Source organism: Nelusetta ayraudi, unplaced genomic scaffold, assembly GCF_046127955.1.
Source record: "Nelusetta ayraudi isolate G7.1 ecotype Tasmania unplaced genomic scaffold, CSIRO-AGI_Nayr_v1 ptg000090l, whole genome shotgun sequence".
NCBI lineage: Eukaryota > Metazoa > Chordata > Actinopteri > Tetraodontiformes > Monacanthidae > Nelusetta > Nelusetta ayraudi.
Genome location: NW_027466140.1, coordinates 3,906,269 through 3,928,843, shown reverse-complemented (window position 1 = coordinate 3,928,843; position 22,575 = coordinate 3,906,269). Strand labels below are relative to the sequence as shown.

At 47.9% G+C, this 22,575-nt stretch overlaps 1 protein-coding gene across 2 annotated transcripts in view; it reads left to right on the top strand.

Moving 5' to 3' along the window:
- Positions 1-22,575, top strand: part of zic6 (zic family member 6) — a 62,660-nt gene that overhangs the window by 1,095 nt on the left and 38,990 nt on the right. The window contains exons 2-3 of one of the 2 annotated variants that reach the window (XM_076046419.1): positions 5,628-5,786; positions 13,414-13,526. In XM_076046419.1, coding sequence (XP_075902534.1) covers positions 13,427-13,526 — 100 coding nt within the window. In that variant the 5' untranslated portion in view covers positions 5,628-5,786; positions 13,414-13,426. Of the gene's footprint in view, positions 1-5,627; positions 5,787-12,681; positions 13,203-13,413; positions 13,527-22,575 lie in introns of those variants that run through there. The other variant, XM_076046418.1, reaches the window with a different exon arrangement.

Below are 22,575 nucleotides of genomic sequence, written 5' to 3'. Positions count from 1 at the left end.
CAGCAGCTTTTTGCGTCCGCAAAAGATAGTTTCTGTGCAAAATGCACGCCGAGTGAGATGGCCAGCGGAACAAATTGTAATTGTAATAGAATGTTTTGTGGTAGGACATCATTATTGTTTAGTTTGAAACGCGTGTTTACTTTAATACCACCTTAAATATATTTTCCACAATTACGGCTGCATGTCATTAAAAAGATGAGGATCATTGATAAAGATGGTTGAATCGGTTAATCGCTTCCTATCACGTGATCTAAGATGTTGAGGGTGGATAATGTTGTATAAATCATAGACAAACATGGATCTGTGCTGTGGTACATCGGAGTCAAACTGACTCTGAGTTTGTAATTCAAATCGCTTTTTTTTTTTTTTTTTTTTTTTAAAGTGGTCTGAATTGAACAGCTGAATTGAACGGATCATTTGTTGAGTAACACAGTTTAGTAATCGTCCCACACACCTGAACTAAAAGGACAAAGGTGCAACACACATTTTTACAGCTTTATTTCTTATGTGACGCTCCAGAAAAGCAAACTCGCATTTACAGAAACAGCAGGAACAACCACAACAAAACACCCCTAGATTTCCAGATAGCAGCATGTTTGTTTACAGCTCATGCTATTTACTTGAACACAACTGTATCATTTCTTTACTGTGACCTCAATGTGATTGCTTTTGGTTAATTGCTTTAACACTGTCATGTTTTTATATTTGTTCAAAATGAAATTAGATACAATTTTTGTCATGCAAATTTAAACACATTGAGCAAACAAGAGTATGAGATGATGTGACCCTCACCTGTTACTTTTCTTCATTTTTAATGTACAGTAGCTATGATGTCGCTGTTGTTCTCATGTGGCCGTGCTGACTCGGCCAAAGTTGCGTGGCGGCCGATAAATTGTGCGCTTGCCCTGACGCGAGGTCGCCGCTAAAGGCCCTTGTGTGAAATTTGTGTGTGGTGACTGGCCTGCGTAACGCCTCCTTTCGTGCCTCGGGGCCCCCCCCTTTGCTTTGCAGCTTTGTGAGATAATGGCGAAGGCACCTTAAAGGTCCTCTTGTCAAACCTGAGCGACTGTTAAACCGGCTCTAAGCGATTCCCCCGCAGTGTGAAATAATGCATAAGCTACGTCGCCGCCACCGCCGTCGCCGCTGTGAACATTTTGCATGTGTGCTGCGGTGGCGGGTGGGCGAGTGGCCTATGGGATCGGCGGCGTATACAGCCGCCGTTTGCCTGCCTGTCTGGGGCGATAGCTTCATTATTCATGGTTGCGTGTAGACAGGCGGGCCGCTTAATCTCTGCTCTGAACGGTGCAGCCTGTGACTCCAAGAGTAAAAAAATCAAAAACGCGAGTGCTCGGTCAGCCTCGCCGCTCGCAGAAGGAGATGGAGAAGGAGAAGGAGAAGAAGAAGAGGGGAAGGAGAAGGACGAGGAAGAGGAAGAGGAAGAGGAAGAGGAGAAGGAAGCCTCCCTGAGCGAAAACAGCCTCGCCATCCCGTCGCTGCGTTCAGCGGCAAATTAGCCAGACTGAGGCGAGGTGGGGGGGAGGAGGTTGGGCCGTATATTCTCTGCGGTGAAAGGGTCCGGGCGGGGGGTCTATTGGCACTCGACAGGTGCACTCAGAGGGAAGGAAGGCGTCAGGAGCTGTTTTTGGGGGGCGAATCGAAACCAGAGAAGAGGCCAAACGGCAGCATCTCCGACTGGTGAGGGTCAAATGTTCTCTCTCACCCCCTGCCCCACTCATTCCCCCCCAATCCAACCCCCCCGGAGACTCCACCTCGAACCCAACGTCTCAGAGTGCATGTGTGCGCACGCAGCCGAGGTTTGGGCGAGCGTGCGTTCAGGGGCCACGCCGGGTGAGCCGAGCAGCGGGCCGTGTTTTGAGTTACAGTAATCATCTGTCTTACTTGATCCGGCTCATTGTGGCACAAAAGGACGTTGGGGGACACTTTTTTTTGTTTAGGTCCATGTGTCCAGCAGCATTACGGAGCGCTGCGGTGAGGAGCTTTGATCACCGCGCTGTCACGAGCGGCGACAAAAGAAAAGGCCGCTGCCATGTGTTTTGGGACATTACCTCCACGACCAAAAGTTGTCGCATTGATTTGGCACTCAAGTGAGGAAATAAAGTGGAGTTTTTCTTTCTTTCTTTCTTTCTTTCTTTCTTTCTTTCTTTCTTTCTTTCTTTCTTTCACTCTTCCTTTCTTTCGACTCAGAACGGGCACACGCGTTGGCCGGCCGTTAGGTGGAGGAAAAGCAGTGTCAACTGCCGGCCGCGTTCTTGTTTTATATTTCCGCCCCTCGTGCTTCCTGCCCGCCCGTCTTGCTCCGGCTCAATAATCCCGGATACAGCCATTACAAATCCTGCCGTCCCGACGCGAGACCCCCAGACAGGAGACGGCCTCGGCACCTTGGTTTCATTTAGCATTCCACCGGGATTTACGGGCAGGTGTTTAACATTACCGGCAGGATATTTATTAGCAACTTTAAAGGCAACTTCTTTTTTTTTTCCCTTTTTTTTTTTTTTGCTTACCTCTCAATTAGGCTCGTACAGTGTGTGTGTGTGTGTGCTGTGCATGCAAATGCACACCTAAGCGCATGCAAACAAGCCTAAGAAAAATCCAAAACAACATCAACAGTATCCAATTTCATCAGTCATTTTTTTTTTGCACTTCTTTTGCAAAAGGGTCACTCTCCCCTCTTCCCCGACCACCTCCCATTCCATCCCATCCCTCCCTGTCAGTGGACCTGCTAGTGGGGCACGATGAGCGATAGGAAGTGTGCTGTGTAATTACAGCTTAGCGAAGCCCAGTGGCAATAATGTGAGGCTCTCGAATCAAGGTGCAGCCCAGAGACTGGCTGCCCTCCGCCGCTGGCTTGCTGGCAGCCGGGTGAGCCGTGTCAAGTGGCAGGCCGGGGGAACGTGAAAGCCCAGATAAAGCCCAGAGCCCTAAAAAGCCATGAAACAGCGGTAATGAGGAAAGTGACGGGGTCTGGTGGTGGGGGGGTTTGGACATGCTTAGTAGGCAGGCGACTCTCTCTCTCTCTCTCCACTGCTCTCCTCGGCGTGCCTGAGAATGAGGCGGCTGCCGGAGGTGTTTGTATATTTGACTTTCCTAATCCTGGATTTAGGATGATCCTCCGAACTTAACAATGCACAAGTGGCGGAGAGGTCACCTCAGCTTTAGCTATGCCAGACCTTAATCTGTTGTGGGTCGTCCCTTAACGCAAAAACGGAGAGGGAGCGACCGTACATCCATGTCTCCGCTCGGTTCGCCTGGTGCACCTTCTTCTCCGTAGATCTCCAGAAAACCATCAACTATTTTCTACAAAGGCCCTGCGATGAACTGGCGACTTGTCCAGGGTGTCACCCTGCCTTTGCCCTAAGACAGCTGGGATAGGCTCCAGCAGACCCCCATTACCCTGAATAGGAATAAGCGGGTATAGAAGATGAATGAATGAATGATTTTCTACAAAAATTCATTTCCTGCTAAAACACATACCAGGGGATTCCACGACACTGCGAGAGGCATCGCTGTACCTTTGTGACATTACAATGGGCCAATTTTCCTCTCCTGTGTGTTTCAGCTAGCAACTGCCATGGAGTTCACCGACATCCTGGAGACACATGTAGTCTGAGACACTATCATAGTACTGGAACTCCCCTGCATTGGAACCGCCGAAGTTAAATTGTAATATTGATGGCGGTGTTCTGATTCCAAACGGCCGCAGAGCTGCTGTGATAGTTAAACACATTCCGAGTTTTGTGGAGGCCATTATTCCTGCTTCTTAATCACCTCCCCGGCTTTTATAACCTCTCCAGGCCTTAGTGTAGGGAAGTGTTCTCAGGAGTGGGATGGGTGGAGGCAGCACATGTGGACAGAGGCCTGAAGGTGCCAGGTCTTATCTACATAGCAACGACTTGTTAAAAAGCACTAAAATTTACATAATCTCATTTAAAAACTTGCTTAATACTTAAAACAGGTCTGATGTTGCTGTGCTGTTGCCTGTCAAGAATATTCCTGAGTTCAATTTTACAGATTAAACATGTTCAGTGCTTCGAGCGGTACAGTCAGTGGGTTTGTATTCTGACCTAAATACGTTGCAAATTTGTAGAAAGTCGAGAGGAAGTCACATGACCCAATTACTGGTCTCATCACCCCTTTAGTGTGTCTCAAATTACCTGTGCTCCCACCTCAGGCTCAAGTTCCCACAGTCATTTAACAGTCTGTGGGAAGATGAGCCTTCCCTTAACACTTTTGTTGTTTTAGTCAACAGGACTTCTGCACTTATGTTGTTTTTTTTTTGTTTCTTGTTCTTGCTTTTCTGCAAATATTGTGAAGTTAAAATTTGATTATTCTTGTTTATTGACTACCTGAACCAGGCTGAGCTCCCCCCTCAGGATGATGGCTAATGGATAATGTATCAAGAGACGCTGGGGCGAGGACTCTGATGAGATTGCGCGGCCTTTCTTTTTTTTTCTCTCACACCGACCGCCGCTGTAAATTAGCGACTGCCTCGTGTATTTACAGCAGCTCACCTTTAGCCTCGGGCTTCGCACTTGAAAGGAGGCGTGCAGGAAGCCGGCGCGGCCTGATGGTTTAGCCGCAGCTGGCTGAATCAGGCCGACACGCCGGACTGTCACAGGTCACGGCGGTGGCGACGTGCTGTCACGCCGCGGCTGATGCCATAATTTACCAGGTTACAGTTGGGGTTGGGGGTGGGGGGTGTGAGGGGTGTTTGCATGTATGCAGAGTCATCGCTTGTTTACCCCGCGCCTCATGACCCCCCGCCAGCAGCTACATCAATTATCACCTTTGAGGAATGTCGGACCCTTGTGTTAAATTCCCTTTGACCCCCCCTGTTGGAGGAGGTCAGGAGGTGGGCCCGGCTGTCAGTGGGTGCGGGGCTTGTATTTATGTGTGTGTTTGGGTGTGTGCGTGCGTGCTTGTGTGTGTGTGTGTGTGTGTGTGTGTGTGTGTGTGTGTGTGTGGCGCTCTGCGGAGAAACCAACCACTGTGTGGCCGCAGCCCCCCCACAGTACAGTAAACATGATTTGCATATCGTGTTTACATTGTAAACTGGCGGCGCAAGGTGTTGGGTTTTTGTCAAAACACCAAAGGCGGTCTCCGAGTTTCATGCGAGGAAAAAAACAACAAAACAAAACAGTGAAAGTAACCCACAAGCCAAAAAAAAAAATTCTCGGCGTTTGGGAAAAACTCACTATTTATTTTCTCCCCCCTCCTGATCCCGTTGGAATTGGCCGGATAAGTCGTCGTGAATGACGGCGGAGCACTGTGAAGTGTCTGCGAGTTTGTGATTTTAATGAGTGGGGAACATTGTTAAGAGGAGCTGGAACCGGAAGAAGAAGGGGGAAAGCCTGAATAGTTTCGCAAGCACGTGGGATGTTTAGGAAATAGGCGTGCGCTCGCACAAACGCACGAGCACGAGCACGCGCACGTGCGCGCGCGTATCAAATGTCCAGGCCGGGTGTCAAAGAACGCCGTTGGAAGCTGGAGCGTCCTGCGCTTCTGCAGGGGAGCTGCGGTGCCCGTGGAAATCGATTGCACGTGGAATCGCTGTTTCCTGAGCGTGATTGATGTGCGCAGCTTATGCATTTTTATCTTCTCTTTTACAGGCGCTGCTTCACTGCTGTCTGCAGACGCCGTCTGCTCTCCGCTCGCCCCCGAATTACGAGCCCGTCTGCCGCCGCCGTCCGCACCAGATGACGCCGCCGACACGATGTGTGCGGAGGCCCCCTTTCTGTCCCCGCGGGATGGATTAGATTGCTCGCAAGGTACAGTGGCTCCTGGTGTAATCGCCTCGGGAGTAAATGCGTTTGTCGCTGAACTTGACCTCTGGTCCCCTTTGCACGGCAGTGGCTGCGCTGATCCGCCCAGCTTGTAACTGCCGGTGTCTGCGCTGGCTTGTCGGGTTTGTGCACTTCCTGTTTCTTTCCCCGCGCAGCCTGACGTCGGGTCACGGCGGCGACACGGAGCTGGAGAGCCTGCTAGAAGGTCCAGCTGCCCAGACGCCTCTACGTGACCCCTTGAAGCGGAAGCGTAGAGCTTCCCAGATGGCCCATAACTCCTGAGCGGCTAGAGGCATTCAGAAGTCGCTGCTTGGGCTTTGAAATTCGTTGCCGGGCGAAAGCGACCAGTGGTAACGACACGGAGTCTTTTAGATTTTTCTGTCTTAAAATCTTTTTTTGGAAAGATTGTGACATCACACTTTCAGTATGATGTCACAGGAACTAACCTGCATTCATTGGCTGCACTGGTTGAATCTACACCATCATCTGAGGAAGTTTTGTTCGCGCTTTGCGAACAGTAATTTACCAACATGGGAGCAAAGCGGATTTTGCACTCACACTGCAAACAGGTCGGCGAGAAAAATCCTCTTCTTCCAAAACATCTGGGACGTCGTTTAGCGAAGCGTCACAGCCCATCAGGAGGCACCGCACTGATGTCACCGTTCACCCCTCAGCCAGGACCGGCAACATTAAGGCCCACGTTGATTAACTCCTTGAAGGCAGCCGTGCTCGAAATGCGAGCCCTTTACGCGTTGTGACAAACTAAAAGTGTCCCTGCGGTGTCATCAGATCACCTCGCCACTTCCAATTAGCGACCCCCCCGCCTCCCACCGCTCTTTCACATTGTTGACGGGACGGAAAAAAAGGGAAAAAGTCGAAGAAGAAGAAGAAGGAGAAGCTTGCATCCTGGGCCTGGTCTTCCTGAGCCCCTGATGATCTAACCCTCTCATCATTTATTCATCCGCACGCAGGCGGCAGACACAACAACAGCACACGCCCTTAATGCAACAGGACTCTGCAGCTGCTATCTTAGGCTGCGCCGCCTCCTCGACCTTTTTTTTGTCGTGGGGGACAATATATTTCACCGACTGACCTCTGAGGTTAAATAAAATGGTGCGAGCCTTAAGCTTGGACCTGTGTGTCAGTAGGCGCAGGATGATTTGATCGGGTCGTAATCTGCTCCCTTTTCAAAATAAAACTTCTTTCGTTCTCGCCGTCAATAAAAGTGGAAATTAAAGTGCGCTAGTCGAATGCGGCTCGGGGTCGGGTTGGAGTGACATCATCATCATCATCACCACCACAGCCCGGTGCGTCACCTCCCTGTTGGTAGTTGAACTTCCCATGCCGGCGTTGTCATGGTGATGTAATTTCCTCCTCCAGAGGGGCCGTTGTTCTCTCCCACTTCCATTTGCACTGTAATGCCGCCGGTGGTGCTGCCGCTGCCGGTGGTGGGCGGGGCCAGCGTGCACTTGACTATACACTGATAAGGGGTTTCTTTGAGGGGGGAGGGCGGCGTGCGCCGAACATGAGAAAGCCTTTTGATCTCAGTTTGTATGCTAATGAATCTGCTCCTCTGTATGCATTGCGAAGCCTCACATTGCCTTTGTTTATTTAGATGATTTTTTTTCCTACCTTTATTATTACTATTTGCGCCGGCGCCTTCGTCCTTCAAACGCTCTCGTGTCATTTGCATTACCCTCATTCCCGACATCGCTGCGCTGGCTGCAGGGTTTTTTCCCCCCTTCAATTGGCCCCTGGCTGTGCGTGCGGCGGGGCCGCGCTTCGCCAAAAACTCCCCCAAAGTGTGACTTTTTTTTTGATAGCCTCACCGTAAGCTGCCTCTGCAGGCCCCTGTCTCTCTCTCTCTGTCTCTCTCTCCCTCCCTCTCTTTTCCCCTGCAGCACTCACACTCGCACCAGCGCCGGCCGCTCATTCACACGCGCTCGCGCATGACTGCCCAAATGCACAAACGGGACTTTCAGCCTCGGCTGACTCACGCACACACACGCACACACACGCACACACACACACACACACACACACACACACACACACACACACAAAAACGCTCTTGCTTACTCACTCAGGAATTATCTTGGTAGTAAAACTACCACAGAGGGACGAGTGAGACAGCGAGGAGGCCCGAGACAGCAGAATTAAAGAGAGAGAGAGAGAGAGAGAGAGAGACGCTGTCCTGGCTGAAGGAACTTATCCCCCGAGCAGTTTTTAAACTCTGGCCAAGTCCATGACCCAGTAACGAGGACGAGCCCATTGTGTTTTTGTCTGGAGAGGTTACGACAGAAAGTTAGCGGTGGATCCAGCCTCTTCCTCGTTTGCAAAACATGGAAAGTGACTGGGGCAAAGTCTGTGTCTATTGCACTCATACAAACCAATCAAGCCTTTTTTTTTTTTTACCACTAGTTTAACCACATGGCTTTTCCAGCATCTCTATTAGTGTGATAGTTGAAATTAGCATTGCTTCGCTGTTGCTGTACTGTTGCTGCTGAGTTAAAGGTTACAGTATATGATGAGTTTCCACCTCTAGATGTCCCAGTTTTGCACTGCATACTCACCACAACAAACGCCTCTGCTATGATTTTGCATAATTACATAAACTGCAACCGAGATCATTTTCTTTTTGCTTCTCCTGTAAATTAAAGTTTAAGGTAACGTTTTGGCATGCTATACCCTGAGCACTGATGTGTGTCCACTTGCTACATGCTAATTGACGGGGTGGGTAGGGTTCACATGACTTAACATGACTGTGCGGCCTTTCTGCACTCTTAACAGAGAGAACAACAACTCAAATCACAGAGGGCATCGTGATGTCACTTTTTATTGTAGAAGTCCTGATGCTAATATTTCTGCACACGGTCTCATACGGCTGCAATGTAGCGTTTTTCAGGCTACTCTTGCAAAAGTCATTTGTATTCAAATGAAACAATCTGAGAAAACTGTCAGTGTTTTCAGTTTGCTGTTTTTTTTTTTTTTAATGTGGGTTTGCCATCCACTTTTCTTAAGGCAGTCGCTACCGCAGCAGCTAGAGTGACTTTGTCTTTTTATTTCTCTTTGAGCTTTTTTCAAAGCAGCTCGATAGATTCTGCTGAAAGGAAGTTGAGTGGAAGGTGAATCCTAACGCTGACTGAACAGTTTTTGGGTGAAGGCTGATAAAACCTCAACAGATCCCTGAGAATTGAAATCTTAGCGATCCGACTGCCACCGGAGGGCCATTAAAGTTTGAGAAATGAAGGACGTGCCCTGCAGTTGAAGGAGCTGATTTGTTTACTGTAACCCCACATTGGACGGGAATTAGTGCCGCGCAGTCGTGCTGGATAGTGAACGTGCACGTCTGCGGCTCATTGGTGTTTTTGCTCTGAAGGATGTGACAGACGTGCTCTGCGGTGCACTGTGCTGCTTCTCTCACTTTTTCTCTATCTTGTTTGTATTTCCCCTGCTCCCTGTGCGTGCGTGTGTGTGCGCGCGCGTGCAAGCGTTTGTGTGTGTGTGTGTGTGTGTGTGTGTGTGTGTGTGTGTTCTCTCTGGTCCGCTGCTTTGGCACAAAAAGGGAGACCAGGCTGCCCCGCTCTTTGTTTGGCTTCTTGTAGGAAACTAGCAGCAAATTGTGGCTCAATGAGGCGTTGCTGTTTTTGTGTGGTCTGATAAAGTGCAAACGAAACCGTCTGGGCCGCACTGGCCTGTTGCACCGTTTGCCATTGTGGCTGTGAATGCAGGTCCGCGTGATGCTTGGTTAGTGTTGAACATTGGACGCTGGAGCTGGTGGGAGGGGCTGCTGCTCAGGGTTGGTGGGGGGCATTCACACTATTTTTTTGGACGTCACCCAGTGTTTTCAGAGCCGCTGTCTGCTGGGTTCGATTGAGACGAGGGGACGAGGGCAGCGCTGCTTTAAGACGAGGAGGAGGGTTCCGCCTTTTCAATGGCTTCGGAGTCTCAATATTGTGGCTCTCTTGACCGGCGGCTACATGACATAGTTGTCAGAGTGATTGGAGCGGGGCATATGTGTGTGGGTGTATTGATGTGCACGCGGGAGAGAGTCCAGTGTTTTTATAGAAAGTGTTTGTGCAACACCTGCACCAACTACCCGCTGGAGCGTTTAAAAAAAAAAAATGGATCGTTTTCATATTGGAAGTGACTTTAAAAGCAAATAAGAATGTAAACAGTGTGGAGAATTAAAACAGAAATTAGATTTGAAACGATTTTACAGAAATTGTGTCAAACCAGATTACATACTCATGCATTGCCACCTTTTTATGCCTTTTTCACACTTAGGGAATCTATGGTGTTATTCATATTTCAGCTCTAAGCTATTCTGTTTTATATTTATTATACTTTTAATGCTATTTTTGTATGTATGCTCTTATATCAAGCATTTACAAAGCAGACTCAGATTTTGTTGGCAGTAAAAGACTATTCTCTTCTCTTCTATTCTGCTGTGAATGAAGTCACGGTACATCATTTCTTTCTCTGATTTGGAAACGCAGCAGCTTCTGCCAGAACTAATGTAAAGAAGGGGGCGACTTCAGATTAAATTTTCACAGTCACTTTATTGATTTAGCAAATTTCAGCCCTAATGAGGTGCAGAGGGACGCACGCAGAAGCTGCAGATGAAGTTCCCGGACGCCCGGCTTGGGAGGCAGACAAAGGGCGAGGAGAGCATTAGGTGTGCCACGGCCCTTGTCTAAAGTGGTTATGGGGCTCACATGGGCGACCTGCTCTCTGGAGGACGTTGGGGTAATTATCTGCCAGGGTGCACGTGTGGGAGTGTGTGTGTGTGTCTCAGTGAGTGTGTTCCTGTGTTGGGCTTACTTGTCCTGGTGCTTTGGGCCCAAATAGGATAAAAGGCATTCTGGCTGCTCAACCCTGTTTACTTTTTTACGCTTGTTTGATCTCTGCCTGCTCCCCAGACAGATGCGGAAACTCGGCGGTTTACATTAGCGGACGGGACACTGATTCCGCAACATTTTCTAGAGATTTATCCTCAACACATGAACTGTTTGCCCAAACCAATGCAACACCACCCTAAATCTGAACCTTGGTGCCTCTGTTAGCAGGTCTGTTAGCACAGTACGCAGCTGCACATGTGATGTACCGACATTAAAACCCAAATCCTTACAGCCTGCTGAACACGCAGCTATTACATTTTTTTATTTGACCAAATAAGCATACCTATGTATTTTGTTTTCCATTTCATGCCCAATATTACATATTGAGCCTTTAAAAAGTGTGCTGATACAAAAAACTAAATGACTATAATGTTTCCCAGTTTATCCCCCACTGAGAGGATGTACAGTTTGTTGTTGTTGTATGATTTCTTACCATTACATGCTATTAAATCGCTCCTGCTGGGCTTTCAAGGTACAGTGATGAAAGAACGTTTTCTTTTTAAACAATCAATATTAACTCATGTTTGCAGAGAAAAAAGGTATTTTTTTGTGTTTGAAAATGTGTGGTTGCATCAGACAAGACACAATCAAATGCAAAAAATATTGATATTTATTGTTGTTATTATTTATCATTAGTTATTGTTTATTGTTAGCAATAAAAAACATTTTTAGACTGGATGTGTGGTCAGGGTCAATATCTTGGTGAACCAGCCAGTTTGACCTTGATGGAACAGTTGGGCTGTAGGCGACTGTAGACTGAGTCATTCTTTTGCAATCTATTACTAATGCATGGGGTTGTCCATAAACTTTCCCCCCCCCCCCCCCCCCCCCCACCAGCTGTAATTGGAAATACGGGAAATGCCTGTGCCATGATGCCACATGGCCATATTGGGATATTGATGCTCACGCAGTCTGCATGTGCCATTATAACTGATCAAAAGTGTGTTGTGTGACAGAGCAGCAGAGAGCTGAGGGAAGAAGGAGGTTGTTGGGGAAGCGTGACTAGGGGGGGGCGAAGAGTCTGATCAAGCATCTTTGACATGGGACATGGGGCCCAACGACACAAAGCCCCATTCTCTGCTCCTCCATGTGGAAAATGGCAGGAGAGCCAGAGGAGGCGGAGGAGGAGGAGGAGGGGGAGGGAGGCCATAAGGAATGGGTCGGGGGACGAAGGGACGGGGGGAGCAGCGACAATTAGTGGGATCTGCTAATCACCAGGGCAACATTCATTTCAGTGACATGTGAAATTTGAATTCATCTAACAAGTTGATCGGCACTTTGACAATGGCCCCGCTGGTCCGAGGTCTGCCGAGAAGCACGGCGAGGGCCGAGGCCAACTGGAGATTACATCCCATAATGTCTTTCAGCCTTTTTGGCTAACTGCTAACCGGAAAGGCTTTTGCAAAATAAATAAATAATGATTAAATAATTAAATAAATACAAAAAAAACCCCACTCCATCCAGGAAACACAAGCAAAACTCGCCATCTTCTTTTTATTGTTGCCAGCAGAAGGTAGGGTGAGCAAACAGCTCCTTTTTTCTTTTTTCTTTTTTTCTTACACCACAATAAAAGCGACCCTGATTATTCCGATGGCTCAGAAGGAGTAAAACACAAAATAGGCGGCAGGCGAGGAAGAAAGAATCCTGGAGCCTGTGTTCATTGCAGTGTTCACAGAAAATCAATCGGCCATTTAAGGTCGTCAGAGAGCAGCGTCACTGAGCTGTTGGAAGTGGGGGGAAAACACAGCTCCAACCAGGAAGTCATGTGCAAACCTCTTTTTTTATTTTGTAGTTCACTTCATGAGCATGACATTATTCTTGGTGCATGATGGGAAAAACCCAACAGATTAAGGGTAGAAGCTGCGATGATACAAACCCGCATATGTTAATATCTATGTGAAAACCAGCAGCGGGATTGCATATTTTGTGTAAAATTACTCTTTAAATTATTGACACTCCTCCACCTCTGGAAGAAAAAAAAAATTGCCCCCCCCATCACAATTACTGCATTTGGTTCATTCTACCAGGAAGCTTCAAGAACTGCATTCCCATTGGCTGCCACTGGTTTGAATCGTCCTGGTTGTGAAGCAGTTTGCTCAGGTGTCCCCCAGTAATGAAGTAAGACAATCAGGCTTTACAATCACATGGAAATTTTGAAAATGCTCCCACCGAACAACAAGTTTTAACAAACAAACACGCAAACAAACCAATCGACTGTTTGACCAGTGGGAGGCCAACACTACAGACTAACAGGATCCAGGATTCCCCTTTGGCCTGCGTCTGCTGGCTTTTGTAGCTTAGGGGTGGAAGCAGAATTTCCTGATTAACTTGGCTTTATTCCATTGTTATTTTACACCGCTTGTGCTCAATTCTGTTTCCTGGATTGACTGGAGGAGTGCAAGTGGAGGAGCTCTGAGTCTCCAAAAGAGCAAAGTGAGACATGCTGGTGTTCACCTCCAATTCAAGATGGAGGAAAGACCTTTTGTGTGTGCCAGCACAGGTGTGTTCACATGTTTGACCCAGTTATTTGTAACACCAATTAAAACAAATATGAATAGAACAGTGTATATTTTATCGCGTGGCTCCCGCTGACCTGTTCTTATGAAGCTGAAGAATTCCTTTAGTTTTGGATGGTCATGCAAAGTAAAGCCTGAGCAGTGACACGATTGAACAAAAATTCCACCAGACTTCTTGTCCTTCTACCCAAACAGACTCTCCTCATTAATGGCCTGGCTGGAGCCAAGTTCCACAGCGGCGGCAGGAGGAAAAAAAAAAAAAACCCAAAGGCTCGTGAATGGCACTGAAGCCGCCTGCAGCAGCTCGGGTGAGTCCTGCCTATTCTGAAACCAGAAAACAGCAGCTTTTTTTTTTTTTTTTTTTTTTTTAATTCCACTTCCTACAAGCTCTTTGCGTATTTGCCTTTCCTTTTTAACAAACAAGCAAAATAACAACAAGTTATTGAATTCAAACCGGCTCCTTTAAGATGAGCAGTGCGTTCCTGTGTGTTTGCGAGCGAAAGGGCTGTAGTCCCATTGTCAGAGGTGACTTTGTAGAAGTGGCAGGGAGTCAGAGGAGACTTCCAAATCTTTCAGCCAGAGTGTAATCCTCTTGTTTTATCTCGCTGGCTGATCTGGGCCAAAGCTCTGTGTGTGAGAACGCGTCAGTGCTGCTTTTCTGCAGCCTCTCAGTCACGTTTCCTCTCCCCCAGCCCCCTATTCTTTTTCTTCTTCTTCTTCTTTTTTTTTTTTACTGTCCCGCGTGTGCATTGTTCTGTCATCTCGCCCGCTGACCCCTCAGTGTTCACCTCCTCTCTGTTCTGAACAACAATGGGCACCGATCTGATCCAGCCCCCCCGTCCCCCATGCTCCCTCCTCTCCCACCACCCTCCTTTTTTTTGAGTAACGGAAGATAAACACTTACACACACACACACACACACACATCCACTCTGCACACAGACAGATGCAACCTTGCACTGTGCATGAGGCGGCCAACTTGGATTATGTTCAGAATTCACAGCTGGATGGATGCGTGTGTCCCTGTGTGCTTACTGTAGATATTTGTGCCTTTCTGTGGGGGGGTTTGGGGAGGGAGAGTGAGGGGTGGTGGGTTGCTGCGACTGGGCCAGCTGATTGGCCCGCTGGCCAAAGGCGGCCAGACAGACCGGGCGGATAGATGTGCGCCAACACAAATTTATTTCCGGCAGCAAAATTTCACACTCAAAGGCACCTCAGAGTGCTTCTAGGATTACATAAGCAAGGATACAGCATGTTAAAATGAATAGCAAGTAAATAATTATGTAAGCTAGGAAACAAATGGCCGAAAGGTTAAGAACAAGAGAGAAAGATACAAGGAGAACCAGTGCGTTGTGAAAACTATATGTATATATATTTGTATGTATGTATGTATGTATGTATGTATGTATGTATATAAGAAAAATACAACCCACAGAATAGGAGCTTGTGTGTGTGTGTGTGTGTGTGTGTGTGTGTGTGTGTGTGTGTGTGTGTGTGTGTGTGTGTGTGTGTGTGTGTGTGTGTGTGTGTCTTCCGTATCCTCCTCCTGGAGTGCAGTGCAACCCATATTGGATGCATTACAGACTGGAAACATTGCAGCTGTGCGTGTGTGTGCGTGTACGTGCACGTGTTGTGGTGTGTGTGTGTGTGTTGTGTGTATCTGTGCAGTTCATCTGTGCAAGAGGCAATTTTTATCCCCGATGAACAAATCTGCACTGTCTGCGTTCAGCCAGATAATCATGAAATGCATTTTGCCTCTCCCAGACTCCTCGTTAATTATTAAAGGCAGATTTGGCTCCGCAGATCGATGCGGGGAGCAACCCACCGCTACAAGATTGGGGTGGACGCCGGGTGTGTTTTCAAGCCAATCAAGACAGGAGATTGAGAGTGATAGCGGCGCACAGTTAGGAAAATCATTTGCCTCAGTGTTTATGAGCTTTTACGGAGGGAAAAAGACTGAATCACAGAAGGTTGTGAATCTGAAAAGATTTGAGTCACATTTTTTTCCTGCATAAAGACTCATTCATAGTTTCATGTTTTGAGCAAAGTGCAGCACCTATTTGTCTTTTTCTTTCTTTAACCTTGGCAGTCACTGAAGAATCTATGCCTGAAGGTCCAGTATTAGACAAAGGGTGAATTCCAATTCCTCCCTTGACCTGCAAGTGCTGTCCCACTTCTAAGAACGTCAAGTTGAGGGAGGAGTTTAAGGGCTGTATCGCCCTCAATATTGAGATTCTCCGGCACCACCCTTGGCAGTAAGAGCTACCCAGAAGGCATTGCGTATTTTCGCCAAGACATCTTCGAAAAAGATAGCGATGTAAAAGTGAGCTACAAATTGAAGTATTTTCTTAGTTAATAAAGATATAAATATTACGAAACCATTTTATTGTCTTAGTTTAAGACTTTTTTATGGATTATTGACAACGTTGTTGCGTAACGTTTTTTTTTTTTTACTTTACGAGGTTTGTCAACCGGACCGGCGGTCCCGGCTTCACGTTACTTGTGTACCTCGTTGTGTAGCGACGGAGGACTTCTTCCTTTTTCGCCATCTTTCACTTTTTCTCCTTCTTCTTCGTCGTTGTCGTCTTCTTGACAGACTGGACGTAGCTTTGGCGTAAGGCCGCCCCCCGCACGTCTGAAGACGTAACTGCACTTAAGGGGTGTTCCATTTCTAAGCCCTTACACTTATTTTTGAGGGCCAAGATTGAGGGCCAAAGATTGAGGGTTAAGGGCGAGGGTTGAGATTGAGGAGTTAAGGGAGGAATTGGAATTGGCCCAAAATGTCCTTTGTTGATGTTTTCCTGCAACAAACTATCTGTACCCTGTCAGAACTTAAAAAAACAACTAGAAAAATCCAAGCATTATTTATTTAGCTTGCCCTGCTGTTCAGAAAATGGGCACCAAAAGAGCCAGTTCTGGAATTGAACCCCTTTGTGACATCAAAATGGGCACTGATTCCAGTCATAAACAACAGCACCACCAGCAGGGTGTTGGTTCTGCTCCCTGCGCCTTCCTCGCGGCTGCCTTGTCTTTATCCTCTCTAAGCGTGTGGAAGGTCCAACAAAGAATCTGTTTTTGGAGAAAAATGAAATCATATATTTTTTACTGCAGACTGTAAACAGAGGGCTAAATTGGTGATTTTATTGGGAGCTGCAGTTTTTTTATGATTCATTTTGCCTTGAAGTACTGTGGGATGGTAAAAATGATCTGGAATAGGTGTAATTTGGGATCTTTAAGACAGACCATGACAATACCAACAACCAAAAGTTTGCAGAGAGGTTGCATCTTAATGGATGTAGTTAAAATTCCAAAATTAAGTTTTTTTTTGCCTCACAGTTTTGTCTTGACAATGCAGGCTTACATTTTCCTTTCTCGCCTGCACCTTTTTAGGTTCATTTTGGTTTCATAATGTGTAATTTCAGAAGATCTGGTGGCTTTAGGTTTGTTTTATCCTTTTAAGAACTCACTGCGGCGCCTTCTTTTTCAAATAATGAACATTCATGTCGAATGTTGCACCGCAGCGCGGCAAATCACAGCTGGCAGAAGAAAGACGTGAGATCAAAGATGCGAAGCGTCACATGAGAAAAGATGAATTGACATTGTTTGCGCTGGGCTTCCTGGTTAAGAGAAGCCACTATGTGTTACATACTGGGCCCTTTAAAGGATCTGTGCATGTGTGGAATGCGTCCTCCAGGAATCAGTATGCAGATGAATACCATGTGCACCGAGTTGTCTCTGTTTCCTTCCATTTCTCCGCTGAGCCGTTGCGCGGTGCACCGCGGTGCCACCGTGTTGGTTTTTAAAGAAACGCAGATGAGCCAGACTGTCGTTGTCCTCCAGCCAGCCTCGGCCCGGCGCTGCGGAGATCTGGTCTGGCTGCTGCCGCGTCGTGGCTGCACGTCCGCATGGCTCATTCCAGAACAGGATGCTGAAGGGAAAAGTCAATTAAATCCCCCCCCCCCCAAAAAAAAGCAGCTCCCCTCGGTTCCAACCGACGGCGTTTCCACCAAAAAGCGATGGAGATGTCAAGTGAAGAAAATGTTTACTTTGAGATCAGTGCAAGGTGCAGCCTTTGTTGCTGTTTTTTTTTTTTTTTTGTCCATCCGTGACCTTTAAACTAGAGAGTTGAGGAAAAAAAATAAATTAAGGAAAAAAGGGAAGTGAACACAGAGGACAAGAGTGCCGAGGACAATAATAGAATCTCAAAGGATAAAGAGGAGAAAGGACGAGCGCTGAAAAGAGTCGCCTGTGCGCCTTCGCTGTGGCAGGATCTGGCCTATTAGAGCGGCCCACTCTGTCATTAAGCTTGTCAACACCATCCGCCGTAATTGATACGAGTGCAGGGCAAAGAAAACACAAAGAAACTTCGCCCTGCGTGAAACACACAAACACGTCAGAGCAACACACTTGCGTTCAAAAGTAAAAAACCAGAAAACAAACCTTGACCATCCTTGCAGACATATGAAGGAATGGAGACAGACAAATTACATACTCGCGCACAAAAAAAACAGTCGCATGCCACACGGCAACACACACTGTCATTGAAAACGTGGCAGCTGAGTCGAACCCCCAGACAGCTCCTCTCCGCCCACCTGTCCAAAAAAAGGGACTCGAGAGGGAAAATTCACCTGGCTGATATCTCAATCTTCTTCTGGAGCTTAGCTTAACTTAGCTTAGCTTCGCTTAGCCCAGCCGTCTGGCTCAGCAACTCTCTCTCCCTCCCTCTCTTGCTCTCACTCTCGCGGTCTCTTTAGCCCCTTTTCAAAGCGCGTCAGCAGTTGAGCGCCGCGGCGGTCGCGGTAAGAAAGGGCTGCTAACGCGGCTGAGTGGGCCTCTTAGTTACTGGCCGCTGTGCTGTATATCCTCATATCTGTGTGTGTGTGTGTGTGTGTGTGTGTGTGTGTGTGTGTGTGTGTGTGTGTGTGTGTGTGTGTGTGTGTGTGTGTGTGTGTGTGTGTGTGTGTGTGTGTGTGTGTGCGCGCGCGCCTCACAGATGGCAACGGGAGGGAGGGAGTTGGAGGGGGTGATGGAGGGAAGCTGTCTGAGGCTCCGGCAGCTCTCAGGCGAGGCGGTCTGTCTGCGGGCATCTGCACTGGCAGCGAGCTCCCCCCTCCACCCGCCTCCTCAACCCTCCCTCCACCCCACCGAGCCCCCTCTCAACCCTCCCACCCCCCTTCCCCCACCCCCGAACCCCTCCCCTCTCTTCTGGTCCACCGTCGCGGCGGCCACCTCAGCACCCACAGCGCCCCCCCCGGCAGCCGACACACAGCGCCGGGGGGAGGCGCTCAAAGACGATTTGCGCCCTTGATCTGGGGCCTCGGACCAGAGTTTGACCCTCCCGGCTCACACCGGAGGAGGATCGCTGACTGGCCGCGTGGCCGAGTGATGGATTCAGGTGACACCGTAGTTTAAAAGGAGGGGGAAAAAAAAGTTCTCGAGGTTGCAGGTCGTGTGTGTCTGTGTGTGTGTGTGTGTGTGTGTGTGTGTGTGTGTGTGTGTGTGTGTGTGTGTGTGTGTGTGTGTGTGTGTTGCATCTGCCCGTTTGGCGCGACTCTTTGATTGGGAGCCGCTTCTCGGGGTTTTCATGTGGAGCTGCAAAACTTTGAAGATGATTAGATGAGTTGTGTTTGTAGTGCTGCTGTGTGATTGCTCGGCACTCTCTCTCTCTCTCTCTCTCTCTCTCTCTCTCTCTCTTTCTCTCTCTCTCACTCCCCCCTACGCTTCTGCCTTATTGATCACAGTGCAAGCGGGTCCCAACATCTCATTTAATGGCACGGCTCCTCACTGTAGGCAGATAGGTCAAGATACTGCTGCTGTCTCAGGTCTCCCTTTCAACTCCACTTTTCTTTTTTTCTTTTTTTTTTTTTTTAAGTATCTCTTACATTTTCCTATTCATTTGCGCCCTGTGATTTGTCCGAGGAGACAAGAGAAGTTGCTTGATGTTGACTTTTGCACCAGAATTTATTATCCCATCTGGGTTCCTTTTCTTCTTGGAACACGGACCATTAATAGGAGAACAAACTGTCTCGACCTCTTTGTCTCCAGATAAAAATGTTCCTTGTTTTGAATCCGGCCCGAGAGAGTCGACCCACCTTGTACGCTCGTGGAACGGCGAGGGGAGTTCAAAGTCCCAGAGTGCAGGTCCGGATCCCAGCGGGAGGTTTTGTTAGGGCGGAACCGCGCGAAAGATTTTGCGCAAAAGTAGTCGGCGTGACGTTGAGGATCGGCAGCGGTTTCAAATGACGCGTCCTTCCTGGCAACAAAGCTGCAAAGCTGCTTTTTTTTTTGGTCGGCAATATAACGGCAGAGAAAAGCAGTGATGGCAGTTTCCATAGGTGCCAGAGATGTCTTATACAAACCCTCTAGTGGAGTTGCAGATGCTGCAAGTGGCAAAAGAGAACCAGATGAAATTTCACATGTTAAAGTGTAGAATCTGCAAGTGTTCGTGGAAGGCGGAGGGCAAAAAAAACAGCATAAAGAAACTGCAGAAACAGGGCACGTTTGTGCTTAATGTTGCAAGTGTCATGTTGAAAGTTTCATTTTGCCTTAATAAATGCAGACAAGACTGTTTTTTCGTCTTTGAATTTTTTCACTAAACATTTTACAGAAGAATCTTCATTCGATGAGGCTAACGCTCAAGCTAACGGTGGCTACATTGACCCCTTGGATCTGATCGAACAGCAGCAGCCGCAGTAGGAGCAGCAGCGTTTTCCCTGGTGACACATCTGGTCCTGGAAGGTTCTTGGAGGTTTGGGCGTCGGAGGTGTCGGTATGCGCTGATTAGCACACGGCTGTCTTTACCCAAGTGCCGGGTTTCCTACTGGGCTTCCATAAACTGTTTACTAAGGAGTCGGTTGCCATGGTGTTCAGCCGCGTTCCAGTCCAATGAGTCGTCGACATCGTCATTTTCGACCACTCAGCTTTTATTTATTCGGTAAAAAAAAACCCTGTGCCTTCTGCATCAACCAACTGTTGTTCCCCCCTCCCCCCCCCCCCTCGGACCAATTGTTCCGAATCGTGCGCACGCCGTTGCCCGCCTATCTGCGGGACAGCGAGGCCTGGACGGCGATTCGGGGCTGACTGGATGAGCTTTGGAGGGAGCCTTTACAAGCTGACACCTTTGGCTGAAGGGTTGGTTGTAGAAAACGAGGGGCTTTGATGAGAGGGAGCCAGATCACTGTCCTGTTAAAAAAAAAAAAAAAGAAGAAAAAAGGAACGCGGCGTTGAGGGTTCTAGTTAGAAACACATGTTGGCTGCACTTTTTGATCTCACTTGAACGAAAAACAAAAAAAGGCAACGGAAAAAAAAAAAACCCCTGACAAAACAGAAAAGCCAATTCCAAGGAATGTGATCAAGATACGCGGGATTAGACGAGCGTGACGTCTTCACTCTGATGGCTGGGCCTTCTTACGGTCTTTCATCCTTTCATTTCCCTTCTTCTCTCTCGTCTTTGTCCGGTGTTGTTTTTGTAACGAGGCGGGGGGAGAGGGGAGAAAAAAAAAGGCTTCCCGAGTTCTGACGGCGCTCGGCCAGCACAAACGGCGAGCAGCGCCCGGCAGGTCAGGTCGCACCTGAGAGAGGGGCCGGCGCTCGGCTCAAGGTCCGCCTTTTGTCCTCGCGTGCTGCGCCGTTAAGGTTTTAATAGTCTCCTAAGCTGTTTGTTTTGACCCTTTGTGCCTCCCTTAACAGGAAGCCATATCCCTCAATTGGATTACGGCTAATTGAATGTGACACACGGGTGGCGTCAACAGGCAGAGGCGTCACGCGTCCACACCTGCGGCTTTCTGTCGCGGCGCCTCTCCGAGGGAGAAAAGTTGCACCTCGGCTTGAACTCTGCGCCCCTTCTGTTGGCGCGTCACTGCCACACATTTGGTTGTGGAGGTTGGCTGTCCGCCAGGAGTATTTTCTTTTTATATTTGACTTCTCCCACAAATGTATTATTTGTTTAATGGGGTGCACAGGGAACAGTGGTGACATGTTTTTGTCCAAACATCATATTAAAGCGTAAAGCACTGCAATTTACTTTAATTTGATGCTTGCACAGTGATGGTTATAGCTTTAACAATCTTCAAAAGAGACTCGCTCTTCACAATGTTCTCCCAATTGTCCGTGAAGGTTCCCAGTCGCCCAGGTCATCGTTGTCTTGAAGGTGAAGTTAAGGCAATTGTAATGACATGACATCTGGTATGCAAACATACCAACGTTGCAATCGTTCCAAGTGACCGTATTTGAACTTGCTGTTCTCCAGGCTTCCATTTCCCGGCTCCAACTTCTCAAGACCAGCCTTTTCTGGCTGCTTGTCAGCTCCCGTCCGCCGCAAGGTGACATGCGAGTATTTGCAAAGTGTAAAGATAATCATTGAGCAATTAATGAGGGCCAAAAGGGAACCATTAACGGCGTGTCGACTCGCGCTAACTGCCGGCGCTGCGAGGCGGCGCGAGCTCTGGGGAGGAGAACTCGGAGGCAAACACAAAAGTTGGTATTCAAATTGCCGCATGCAAATGCAAGGAGCCGAAACGCAGGGGTTTATTGCTCTCCGAGGTGTGATTCTTGGCTCGGTGGCCGAGAGTGTTTACCTGCTGAATGTGGAACAGCTGTGGGCGTTTGTTTAAATCGGGGGGGGGGGGGCTGCCAGCTGTTGCTGGGCTTTTGTCTCGCCTTATTCCCCAAAATTTGCAAGGTCAAATGCTCTTTGGCTCAAAAGCTGGCCGCGCGTAAGAAGATAATCAAGTCTTAACCCACTTTAAAAAAAAAAAAAAAAAAAATGTGGGATATCACAGACACAAGGAGATTTTCCCCCAAATTTTTTAACAGTATAATCCTGTGAACCCGCTGCCAGTCGGAACTGTGGGCGTAGACGGCACGCGATGCTGGCCGCCATAAGTTCAGCTCATGAGTTTGAATAGTGTTCTCTGAGTTGGTTTGTCATTTGATTTGAACATTGAACCTTGGTTTGAACTGCTAAACTTCTCACCAAAACGTTTGGGAAAAAAACACAGCTGGAAAAAGTGTTTTTCTCCCGAGCAAACCTCCACGAGACTCGATTCTGGCAAGGCTGAAGGATAATGTTGCTGTTGCGGTTGATCCAAGTAGTTTAAAATATTCTTAAGGAAATGACTGTATAGTTGACTTGGATGGGATCTGCTCTTTGGAAAGACCCCAGTGCGAGACAACCGACTTTGGATGTTTAAAGAGCCCCCAAATTTTGTTGTTGAGTTGGAGGCGGCTGGACTTTCCTTCTTTCCTTGAACACCCACAGGCACACATGCTTGAATGTCAAAAAAAAAAAAAAAAGAAAGAAAAAAAGAATGAAGCCGCCCAATTGGAACCTCCCCTCAACCCCCATCACACACACGCA